Below are 13136 nucleotides of genomic sequence, written 5' to 3' on the forward strand. Positions count from 1 at the left end.
CAAGAAATCTGCATGTCAGAGGTATATTCTAATCTAAATGGTTTATTTTAATCAATGACACAGTTCTCATATCCAAACACAGGTGCTAGAGGGAAAACCCATATTTGCTGACTGCTTTGGAAACCTGGTGCCTCTTACCAAGAGTGGACAACACCATGTGTTCAGCTTCTATGCTTTCAAAGAAAACAGACTGGCCCTCTTCATCAAAGTATGACTACACACTGGATTAACATGTTTGAAATGTCTACTGATGTACACAGATATTCAGAAATACATATATATTTATATGAAAATGTATGTAATGTATGCTTGTATATAATTATTGACTACATTCTTGTTTAATAAATGGACAGATCAGAGACACAGCACAGGAGCCATGTGGTCGCTTGTCCTTCACCAAGGAACCGCGTACATATCGTACTCTTAACCATACTGCTATCTGCAACCTTAACATCACTCTCCCAACATACTCAAAGGTTGGTTTGAATGCATCACAGTAGGAATTGAAATACAAATAGTAAGTTATTTGTAGTTACAGTAACTGCATTGTCTGTTTTATTATTCACTTTAGGAGTCTGATTCCGACCAAGATGCAGATGACGAGGTAAATAAAGTTGAATTGATACTGTACTACAACAAAAAATAATAATATGATGAAAAGGTTGCATCTAACTAGACTTTATTTTTACTTTTTTGCAGAGTGAAAGAAGTGATAAAAAATGTAAGTTGGACTCTGTCGTTTTGTGTTCATGTTAGAGTGTTTAAACGCCTTTAGAATTGGGTGGTGTTGTTAATTACACACATATTTAAGATTAAGATGTATGCATTTGAGAAATGTTACAGTCTATTTTTCAATGGCTGGTTTTCATAGTGAAGGTACCAGTATATATTTTTGTAATCAATATACTGTGTATTTATTTTTCCAGTTACACACAATATTAATTGGAATCTTGTCACATGCTTAAGACAACATTACTGGTCATAGTGGTTGTCAAGTGTTTGTTTAGAAATATGAACTTCTGTATGTGCTAATAAATGCACTGATTAATAGATGTTAATTCCCATTTAAATTAACCCTGCTGTCCCATTTTGCTCTACTAACACTCTGATTGGTCAAATGTACTGGCGGCAATGCTATGGCTGATGTACTCTGCATTCCCCTCACTCCAACCCCCACTGACTTTTCCTACCCATTAACATTTATTCTTTGATTTTTTTATTAATCATAAGACAAGGTCAAAATAATACTTTTTTTGCTCAAATCCAATAAATTTGCTTCAAAATGCTAATGTCAGAAGCTTTAATAGAACTAATTATGTTTTCTGGTAATATTATAAAAGTATTATTTTGACTAAATATTTACCCAAGTAACGATTTTAAAGTGTGTGTGGTTTTTTTTGCCGGTTTATTTGTATTATTACAACAATTTCCCTATGATCTTGGCCATTTCTTTCTTTTTTTCATTCAATTTCACTACTTTCGTTTAGCAACTTGTTGTTTTCATTCATTTTTTGAGTATTACTTTAATCAAATTCAAAATAACATTTTTACATAATTGTTATACAACATCACTACTGCTTGTCTGTATGTGAACTTATATTACTATATGTTCATAAAAGAAAGTAACTATAACTTACAAATTGTATCTTTAATGATATTTGATACCCTGGAAATATCAATAAATAATGTAAAGTGATACATCACTTTACATTACTTACAAGAACACACACAGATACAGTAACAGACACTAGATTTCTTTACATTAAATACTCACTTCAGACCTCCTCTTAAAATGCTATTATGATCAGTATTATAAGTTATTCATATTTGTCTATGTTTTAAAACTTTAATTTGTAGGCAGACATGACTCTTCATGTCAGTAACAATCTTGAGAAGTTTTGTTTGTCTGTTGTCCTTCCTTCCTTTTCCTTTGCTGTATTTTTGGATTTCCCTGTGTTTCTTTTTGTATTCTTTGTGTTACTTCCTAAATATGTAGTCGAACAAATTAAGTATATATTATTCTCTACCATTTTCTACCTGCCTTTTTTTACTCCTCCTGGCTTTGCTTATGCTGTTGCTGCTCTTCTCTTCTTCAAAGTCATCTGGATACCTTTGTCATCTTCTTTTTTACCTATTTTTTTAGACTTCCGTTTCCTCTGCCCTGTCATTGCTCTCTTTATTCTGTGAACTGAAGATGGATTTTTGATGGCATTGTCTTGATCACAATTTTCTGATGTCTCTCTTTCCCACTTCATTTGTCCCTTATGTTCTCTACCCTTTTTGGTCATGAAACTTTTAAACTGAAGATGATGAGTCTGAATCAACTGAGACATTCTCCCTGAGAACTAACCAACCTCTTGACCCTGCAACCCTTGCAAGCCCAGACCTTCTCTCGGAAATATCGGACATCAAAATGTCTGCTAATTTGACTGCTGAGCAAATGGAGCACTCAATATATGAGGAGAGAGCTGGAGCTAGAGGGTTGGAAGACAAAGAGCCTTTGTCTATTTTGTCAGAAGAAAGGGAGGAAAAGGTTGGAGGGATTCAAAAATGTGGCCTAAACGATAGTAGACATGAAGTTCAACGAGATAATGCTCAAAAAGAGAAAAGGGGTGCAATCTATGAGACTACGACTGTTGAAATAAATTATCACCCTTTCGAGGAACAAGTCTTACAGGAGATGTGCATTGAGGGGAAGACAAGTAGGTCCGCCCCAGAGGTCAGAAACATGACTGGTCTGGTCTCAAGCCTCAGCATCGACATGGACCAATACATGGAACAGAGACCTGTAGTGACATTTAGTTCTCAAGAAGATCTTGTCCAAGATAGATTTGAACAGGTTATTAAAGACCGCGACGGCAAACGACGTCCTCCAGTTATCAAGAAACCTATTAGGAAGAAACTTAGAGACAGAGAGCGTTCTGGGTGCAGCAGCTCCGAGGGTGAGATGGAAAGGATGAGTTCTGAGGAGTCTTTAGATGGCGATGTTGTTCTTAAGGAAAGTGCCCTTGTACCCACCACAGTTATGGATCCTCCAGCTTCTCCTTTAGTGGTTGAGACATCTATAGGATCAATACAGGACAGAGTTAAAGCTTTACAGAACACATTTGAAGATGAGAAAGTGCAACAACATTCTCAGGAACCAATTCCTCTGGGAAAATCTTCTATTGACACAACAAAGAAAAAGGCAGACATGCCCGAACTTCCGAGAGTTCCCAAGTCCCCTAAATCACCTAGATCTCAGACAGAGAGATTAGAGGAGACAATGTCTGTCAAGGAACTGATGAGCGCATTTCAGACTGGACAGGACCCTTCAAAAAATAAAGTTGGCCTCTTCGAGCATAAAGCAGTGGCCTCTTCTTGTATTTCAACATTGATATCTGAATCAGGAGATTCTGATGAAATACAGAGGACAGAAGAAAGACCAATGGAGGAGCCAAAATCACAAACCCAAACTCAAATCCTCACAACTTCCTATAAAGAGATAGATGATGAACCTGTAAGCCTATTTAGAGACAACTCTCATGAAAATGTCATTTCGAATAGTGCTTATTATGGAAAGACTGTACATGTTTCTGATCAAATTCAAGGTGACGATTCAAGCATTAGTCCACAGAGAGAGGCACACGAGATGTCAAAGGAGGAGACCATGTCTGTCAAGGAACTGATGAGCGCATTTCAGACTGGACAGGACCCTTCAAAAAATAAAGTTGGCCTCTTCGAGCATAAAGCAGTGGCCTCTTCTTGTATTTCAACATTGATATCGGAATCAGGAGATTCTGATGAAATACAGAGGACAGAAGAAAGACCAATGGAGGAGCCAAAACCACAAACTCAAATCCTCACAACTTCCTATAAAGTGATAGATGATGAACCTGTAAGCCTATTAAGAGACAACTCTCATGAAAATGTCATTTCAAATAGTGCTTATTATGGAAAGACTGTACATGTTTCTGATCAAATTCAAGGTGATAATTCAAGCATTAGCCCACAGAGAGAGGCACAAGAGATGTCAAAGGAAGAGACCATGTCTGTCAAGGAACTAATGAGCGCATTTAAGACTGGACAGGACCCTTCAAAAAATAAAGCTGGCCTCTTTGAGCATAAAGCAGTGGCCTCTTCTTCTATTTCAACATTGATATCTGAATCAGGAGATTCTGATGAAATACAGAGGACAGAAGAAAGACCAATGGAGGAGACCATGTCTGTGAAGGAAGTGATGAAAACATTCCAGACTGGGAGTGATTCCTCAATAACTAAAGTAGGGCTACTTGAAAACAAAGTTGAGTCTTCTTGCATTTTAACATCAATGTCTGAATCAGAAGATTCTGTAGGGATTTGCACAACTGAACAAAGTGCTACACAATTCCAAACTAAGAGCCTCTCAGTGTTCCATCCTCAGAGTGAGGTCAAGAAGTGTGAAACAGGCCTGGAGGATCAACCAGTTAGTTTAATCAGAGATAACTCTGATGAATCACAGTTGATTTCAGATTGCAGCTTGACTTTTAGAAAGACGGTAACATTTGCTGAAACAGTCAAATGTGATGAAGACGCTGAGTTGTCAGAGAAGGACACCATGTCTGTTAAAGAGCTGATGAAAACATTCCAGACTGGGCATGATCCCTCAAAAACTAAGGAAGGGCTTTTTGAACACAAACCTGTTGCTTCTGCTTCTATTTCAACAATCATATCTGAATCAGGAGATTCTAAAGAGATTCAAGCAACTGAACACGGTGCTAAAGAAGGGACAAAATCACAAACCCTAACTCAGAATCTCACAATTTTACACCAACAGAGTGATGCCAACAGCTCTTGCTCAACAGAACCAGAGGATCAACCAGTCAGCTTAAGCAGAGATAACTCTGAAGAATCACAGACAATTTCAGATAGGGCCTATTTTGGAAAGACGGTAACATTTGCTGAAACAGTCAAATGTGATGAAGACGTTGGCCCACAGAAAGAGACATCTGAGTTGTCAGAGAAGGACACCATGTCTGTAAAAGAGCTGCTGAAAACATTCCAGACTGGGCATGATCCCTCAAAAACTAAAGCTGGACTTTCTGAACACAAAGCTGACACTTCTTGCATTTCAACATTGATACCTGAATCAGAAGATTTTGAAGAAATACAATCGACTGAACAAAGTGCTATGCAGGAGCCCAAATCACAAACCCACACAGCTGACAGCGTCAGAAATGCCCACGAGGAATTAGAGACCATTTCAGATGTTGTAAAGACAGTCAAATTTACTGAAACACTTTCATGTGACGATGGTAGTATAAGTCCACAGACAGAGGCACCAGAGTTGTCAGGGACAGCGACATCGTCTGTAAAGGACCTGATGAAAGCATTCCAGACTGGACAAGACCTTTCAAAAAGTAAAGCTGGGATAAGTGCACACAAATCCATTGCTTCTTCTTGTATTTCAACAACAATATCTGAATCAGAAAGGCCTGAAGACATACAGACAACTGAACACGGTCCCACACAGGCGCCAACATTGCAAGCAATAACCTTAAAGAGAGATAACTCTGAGGAGTTACAACTCGTTTCAGATATTGCTTATTTCGGAAAGACAGTGGAAATTGATGATACAGTTCAGTTTGATGATGGAAAGGTTAGCCCTAACAGAGAAGAGTCAGAGTTTTCAGGGAATGACTGGGGCAAGATGCAGTTGGAAAAACCACACATAAGCACCAGTAGAAGTTTATCTGAAGACATGCATATCAGCCCTGATCGCAGACCTTCTGAGGATTTCAGTGCTGATATAAAAGCTGAGCTGGAAGAAAGCCCCGAGTACCAGCTTTTTAAGAGAACATCAACAGCTGAAGATGTAAGCAATCAGCGGGAGGTATCCGAGGATGAAACCATAGCTGATTCTAATACAAATCCAGCCCCCATCTCTAGTCCCTGTTTAAAAAGCTATTTTGGGGGACGTGCTTCTCCTATTGAAAATCAAATAAAAGATGATAATCCAAGTCCTGAGAATCCTGAGCATCAAGATATGGCTGATTCCTTAATCGCTGATGTTGATATTAGGACACCTCATGCCAGCCCAGAGGAAAGTGACTACTATCAAGGACTCGCAGTGACACATCAACAGACCAATGAAATGCTTGCTTACTCTACTAAAAGAGAGAAAACAGACATCATGCCTTCACAGGAAAAAATACTTCATGAAGCAAGCAGAGATGATACAAAGATTGATTATGGGAGCAAAACATTTATTACACAAACTGACACTAAGGTAACAGAGGTGGAAATCAAGGAGCCACTTCATCAAGAAGTCCACATTGAGAGGAACACATTTAGCCAGGCACCCAATGCAGTAAAAGATATGTCAGGGATGTTGTCTTTAATGAACAGGGACTTGGATCAGTATCTAAAAGCAAGGCCTGTAGTAAGTCAGTCACCAGACATGGATATTGTTCAAGAAACATTTGAACAAATTATTTTAACAAAGGAAAAAGATAAAGTAATTCTTACATTTGTCAATAGTGAAAATAACGGAGCAGTAGGGGGAACAGCAGGGAGCACAACACAAAAACCAGATCACGCACCAGCAGAAGAACATCCAATTACATGGGGTGATGAAAAAATAGACAGTGAATTTAAAGAAGCCAAAAAAGTGAAAGAGACGTTTGGAAGTTTGTCAGTCTTGAACAATGATATCGATCAATATCTAGAGGCTATGCCTGTTGCTCGTCCAACAATAGAAGAGGATAATGTGCAGGACACATTTGAAACTATCAAAACTTTTACTGCTGAAAATAAACGAGCAACAGTGGATGGCACAACACAAGAAACAGTTTTTGTAACAGAAAACGATAAGGTCACAGAGAGAGATGAAGAAATTGAAAGAAGTTTCAAAGAAACCACAGTAACCCTGAATGAAGAACTACCAATGGAGGACAAGCAGAGAAAGACTTCAAATCAGCCATCTACAAAAGTAAAGGAGATGTCAGGCATGCTATCACTACTCAATAGTGACATGGACACGTACCTCAAGGAGAGGCCAGTGAAATATAGACCTCAAGTAAAGGACGCAATCCAGGAGACATTTGAACAAGTTACCCTCACCAAAAACCAAAAATCTTCTAAAACACATCAGTTAAGTAGTACTGACGTGGATGATAATATAAGTGCAGAAACATATGAACATTCTGATGTGGTTGAAATCAAGGAACTTACGCCAGGTTCTGTATTGGAGACATCATTCCAAGAAGTTTGCATGGAAATACATCCGGAAAAGTCTACAACTGAGAGGGATATGTCAGGCATGTTGTCGCTTCTCAGTGGTGACTTGGATCAATATCTCAAAGAAAAGCCAGTGGCAATACAATGCCAACCAGAAAAAGCAGATCTAGTCCATGAGAGCTACAAACAAGTTATACTGACGAGTAGTAACTCCGAGGAAAATATTGATGTAAAAGCAAATGAAGACAGCCAGACCAACGTAGTTAGAGTCACAGAATTGTCTCCAAGCTCTGTATATGAGACACCATTGGAAGAAGTTTGCATTCAGAGGAAGTCACAACAAGAAAAGTCTGCAACTGAGAGGGATATGTCAGGCATGTTGTCACTGCTCAGTACGGACTTAAATCATTACTTAAAGGAAAAGCCTATGGTTTTACAATGTCCCCCAGAAGAGCAGGTAGTCCTTGAGAGCTACACGCAAATTATACTAACTAAGGAAACTAACAGGGAAAGTCTTTCAAATTCCCCTGAACATAGGATGTCACCACAAGAAACACACTTAGAATTTGTGGACTTTAATGAAAAGAAAACCTTGAAAAGTGGATGGCAGACATGTTCCCACGAAGATGAAGGACCCAAGAGCTTTTCAGCTGAAACAAGTGAGGCTAAAACCTCACCATGTGCAGCATCATATTTCCATGACTCTACTGATGAGGCGTTCTGCAATACAAAGTCATATTTAGCAATTAATGACTGTAATAATGGTCATAAAGACACATATTTGCAACTACCGAGTAGTTCTGACACATCACAACGACCGTTTCATTTGGAGAACTTAAACACTGTGGTTGATAGTGACCCAATTATAATGGCATACCATCAAGACTCGCTAGAGGCAAGTCCTGTAATGGAGGATAGATCTTCAGACAGATCCCCAGATTCAATTGAGCCAAGCCCTAGCAGAGAATCTCCTTGTCCAGACTCTCTTGAGGGAAGTCCCACTCAATCTAAAGAGTCAGAATGTGAGATTCCAGCCAAAACGGCTGTGTATGAGGACTATGCCTCACAGCTTAAAGCATGTTATAATTATGACAACAATATCTACATGGATGACAGTGAACGTGGTGAGCCAGAAATCAACTACGAGATCATCCAAAATGAAAGGGGGATTAAGGAGGACATTCATTCCTGCTCAGAATCCATAACTGGCAATATGTTTTCTGACAGCAACATATGCGACAGCAAGAATCTTCACATGTGCATAAGGCAAGACTCTCTCGAAGCAGACGATAGTGAGAATGATGCCACCAATAAACATCTTACCCCAGAAGAGGATATGTTCAAAATGGCAGCAAAGATCAAAACATTTGATGAGATGGATCAGGAATATAATATGAAGAGAGACAAATTAGAGACAGGGGATCTCAGAGAAGATCATCCAGATCAAAACCTTCACCCAGGTTTAAAGACCTTCTCACAAAATACACCTGAGACACTTAGTGAGGCAACAGGTATTAGTGTTAAAATCAAAGAGGAGGTGGAAAATCAGTCACAACTATCTGTCTTGCGGTCAGCAGAAGGAGGACCGGATATATATAAAGATAAAGATGCTGTAGAAGGTGACCAGCCATCTGTAACTGAAACACCTTTTACCAGTCACGTGAAAGGTGAGCACCATTCAGATGATGACAACGAAGTTCAGTCACCACTTACAGGTTCAAGTGATGTTAGTCAATCTTATGCTATGGTGTGTACTGAGGAACAAGAATCTGTCATTGCAGGGTTTAAGGCTAAAAATGATGCAGTCCTAAATTCACAGCTTGAGGCTGAGGAACATATTAATATTAGTCCTTCAGACGACCGTAAAACTCCTGATGAAACACCTGTTCGAACCCCTAGTGACAAGAGAACCCCTGATCCATTCCAGTTTCAAGAGGGAAAGCTTTTTGAAATGACCAGAGGGGGAGCTATTGATATGACAAGAAGTTTTGATGAAGGAGAAGCATATGCATTTTTCCATATAGGGGAACATTCAGTGGATGAAGTTGTACCAAAGATGACTGGGGAAGGTCAAACAGAGTATTTATCTTTCGAGAATAGTGATTATATTACAGAAACAACTCTTCAAGAGTGTCAGGGTGCCAATAAAACCATTCCTACTCCCAAACCCAGAACTCTCATCAAACACTCAAGTGACAAGTCAGAGAGCGGGAAGCCACTTTGTGAAGCTAATCTTGGCAGTTCCGTAGAGGTTCAGCTTGGTTCCCCCAGTTCTATGGAGAGACTTACCATCATTCAGAGTGACGCTGGAAATCTTGAGAGCCTTGGTCTTGGCTATCTGGACTCTACCATTGCAGACCTTCAATCAGAGATAACATTAACAGCAACCTCAAAGCAGAGCCATGGTTCCTCAGAATCCTCTCCTGATGATGATGATGAGGAGGAGGAGGAAGATGAGGAAGATGAGGAAGATGAAGAAGATCAGTGCTCGGTTATAGAGGTGTCCTCAGCATATCATCATGATTCCCCTCCACATTCAGAAATAACCTTGAAAGACTCACAGAATTCTGAGGTTGATTGCGTTAAAAAGAAATTAGACACAAGCTCAACTTTGGAACGTAGGACTAGATCTGAGGCGGATAGCGACACAAATCAATCCTCTATTAAAGCCCACAGGAGTTATTCTGACAGTAGTCAACCAATTGATAAATCCAGCCTTTCCCCTTCCAAATGTCCTGTTATGATGCAACAGAAATCTCCAACTCAGAGAATCTCCTCCTTTCACCAAAAGAAAGGAGTCCAACTCTCTACAACAACAGACACATCTGTTAGGTCTTTGGATGCTGATGATCTGTATAGTCCAGACTCTGTTATCTTCACTTATGACATCCCAGCCTCACACAGTTCTGATTCTGAAGGCAATTTGTTGCCAGTGGTGCAACCATCTTCTGGGAGAGAAGATGTTTTTGAATCAAGGCCTGCCTGGGATGACACAGTGGAAACTCAGATGCAGAGAAACAACGATGAGCCATCTCCAAAATGTATGCCAGGTATGGCCAGACCTACATGAGCTTTTGCTTTCCTATCTCCTGTCCTTGGCAAAAAGACCCATTTTCCTTAGAATATGTCAAGAAAGTCATTTGTGCTGATTTCATGTTTTTTTATTTGTCTTGTGCCAATTTGCATCTCCTTTTCTTTCCTTTTCTTTTTGTATTATTCTGTGTGTGGGTGTGTGTGTTTGTGTAAGCGTTTGTGTGTTTTGCATGATGGTTATTTACTTTTACATCTGTTTCTGCAATCTCAAGATTGAATGGCCTTATTGTTAAAGAAGAAGTAGCTTTGACAATTTGTTTTGTATTGGTATATGACATGTACTACTAATACAGCTTTACTAATATTAACATCAACACTACTTTACCAGCACATTACTGTCATTGCTTGTACTAATGATTAAAAATATAATCTGCTAATTGTGACCAAATTATCATAGCCTGTAAACAAGTTAGAACTCCTCTTCTTAGGGACAAATCCAACATCTATGTGTTCATTTATGTCAACATTACATACATTTAATTTCAGAGTATAACAGCCTATACCATACAATCCTCACATATTAATTACATAAAGATATGCACATCAAATATTGTGTATATATGACTGGTACCTGCAATGGGAAAAAAGCTTTACTTATATATATGTATGGGTAATGGTATTCTACACCTTGAACTATTGACCATGATAATAAAACGTAATGACTGGCTCTTACGGCAATTTCTTTAGTGGATTGGCAGGATGATGCTGACAGGAAAGAGGAGACATTAGCTATCGTTGCAGATCTTCTTGGTTTCAGCTGGACTGGTAAGTTGTCAAATAATGTAATCATTTTGCTAGCATTTTGTCTTTTATGTTGTATGTATCCATGTTCTAGCTGCTAAACAAATAAAATATGGTTTACATTGTCATCCCATTTTTAACGCTCTAGAACTGGCAAGAGAACTGGAATTCAGTGAAGATGATATTAAATTAGTGCGAACAAAGAATCCTAATTCCCTCCAAGAGCAGAGCCATGCCTTGCTGCAGCGCTGGGTTGAGCGGGAAGGCAAACATGCCACAGGTACATTGCGTGATGGTCTGAAAGATTTTAAGTGACATTTTAGTTGGATTTGTAAATAAAAACACTTTGAATCCTGAACATTTCTTAGTTTGAATGTGATGATTTGTGTATCCTATAGATCTATATATTAACACTAGATGTAATGTAAACTTACATTTGCAATTTATAAATCATTACTTTTTTGTGTTAATTATATGTTTGTTTTACAGTTTTTTACTCTATTAATGATTGTTTCAATCTCTCCACAGAGGACTGTCTTATTAAGAGACTAACCAAGATCAACCGCATGGACATTGTCCATCTCATTGAAACCCAGATGAACAAGTCAGTTCAAGAGCAAACATCTAGAACATATGCAGAGATCGAGAAGACACTGGATCACAGTGAAGGTACCCAAATAAACCACCAATTTGAAAGCTCTATCTCAAACCAGGCTATATTTAATTTGTTGTTAGCACAATGTTCAGCTTATTCATCAAGTGTGTGTTTTTTCAGTGTCAGTAGCCCTATCTTTAGTTCAAGAGGATGCAGACAGCCCCCGAATCGTAAGAAGGGTGGAGTCAGACCGCAGACCACCCCCAGCTGTTTCTGAAGAGGACCTATCAGTTGCTTCGCTACTGGATATTACTTCCTGGGCAGAGCCTGCTGGACACACGCACTCAGAGAGCATGCATGGTGACCTGTTGGAGGACCTTGAGATCCCACAGTAAATTATTTATTTAAAATAATTCCCTGAATCTGCATCACACATCGACAGCATAAAATTGTCCCACATAATTTGACCTTTCTTGCCCAATAAGCATAAAGACATATACTTATTTATTTGTTATGGAGGTTAATATAGAACAATGTCATTAAACAACAATGTTTAGTCTCGTTAAAATGGGGCTTTGACATAATGTATTAATGCTAAGTCGTATTTTGTGACATAGTCTTCTTTCTGTGTTACAGTGAATTGAACCCTAACCTGTGGACCTCTGAGGATTTTATTACACAAGAACCTACAAGTAATGATCATTCTAATGAGCAAGTGAGTACACTTTCCACTTCAAAAGAAGAAGCACTGGGGAGCCACGCGACACAGGTTTATGGCCTCAAAGTGAAAGAACAGCAAGATTGCTGCAGTGTTTATTTCACCAGGTCTTTCCAAGGTGGCCCTCTAATTCAAAGCCAAGTCAAAGATGACACCAGCCAATCATTACCATTGAAGCAGTGTGTTCTGGAAGATGAGCAAGGGCAATCAACTATATTTCTGGAGTTACCATCATCAATATCTGTCAGAGACTTTGGTTTGAGCCTATCAGAGTCAGACCAAGCTGAGACTGACTTCAGTGAGCTTTGCAATAAGTCAAGCTATGCACCAGAGCATACAGACACGTCTAAAAGCATTGTCAGAAGATGTCAGTTGTCTGACCCTAGCCTGTTAGTCTTACCACCAGAGGACCACCAAACAACTCTGGTCATGACTGAATATGACACAGATGTAGCTAGAAAAAGCAGGCTCTCTCAGAAGTGTACTGATGTACTGTTTGATCATGACAAGATCTCACTGATTGCAGGTAGAGATAAGGGGTTCAAACACATCAATTCAGGCAAGAAAGATAATACAAAACCCAAAGTGTGCAATGAAGGGTATTGGGGAAACATGCCCTTCATTGATGATTTCATTGAACCCATTATTGCAACAGCAAAGTACAGCATGATGAAACCATTTGAAATGAAGGAACCAGAGACCAAGTTTCCTGACAGTCTTACAACGAGTTGCCCTTCTCACATGGCTTTTGACTCAACTGATAGCAACTCTCTTGTGCTACAAGCACCTGAG

The 13136-nt window shown here is 39.1% G+C and overlaps 1 protein-coding gene across 10 annotated transcripts in view; it reads left to right on the forward strand.

Moving 5' to 3' along the window:
• ank2a (ankyrin 2a, neuronal) overlaps positions 1-13136 on the forward strand; it is a 90680-nt gene that overhangs the window by 53357 nt on the left and 24187 nt on the right. For 9 of the 10 annotated variants that reach the window (XM_034211655.1, XM_034211664.1, XM_034211665.1 and 6 more), the window contains 10 exons: positions 83-208; positions 354-476; positions 572-604; positions 700-721; positions 2307-10247; positions 10978-11055; positions 11180-11311; positions 11560-11700; positions 11807-12017; positions 12263-12341. In XM_034211655.1, coding sequence (XP_034067546.1) covers positions 83-208; positions 354-476; positions 572-604; positions 700-721; positions 2307-10247; positions 10978-11055; positions 11180-11311; positions 11560-11700; positions 11807-12017; positions 12263-12341 — 8886 coding nt within the window. The remainder of the gene's footprint in view (positions 1-82; positions 209-353; positions 477-571; positions 605-699; positions 722-2306; positions 10248-10977; positions 11056-11179; positions 11312-11559; positions 11701-11806; positions 12018-12262; positions 12342-13136) is intronic. The other variant, XM_034211666.1, reaches the window with a different exon arrangement.

This window comes from Gymnodraco acuticeps, unplaced genomic scaffold, assembly GCF_902827175.1.
Source record: "Gymnodraco acuticeps unplaced genomic scaffold, fGymAcu1.1, whole genome shotgun sequence".
NCBI lineage: Eukaryota > Metazoa > Chordata > Actinopteri > Perciformes > Bathydraconidae > Gymnodraco > Gymnodraco acuticeps.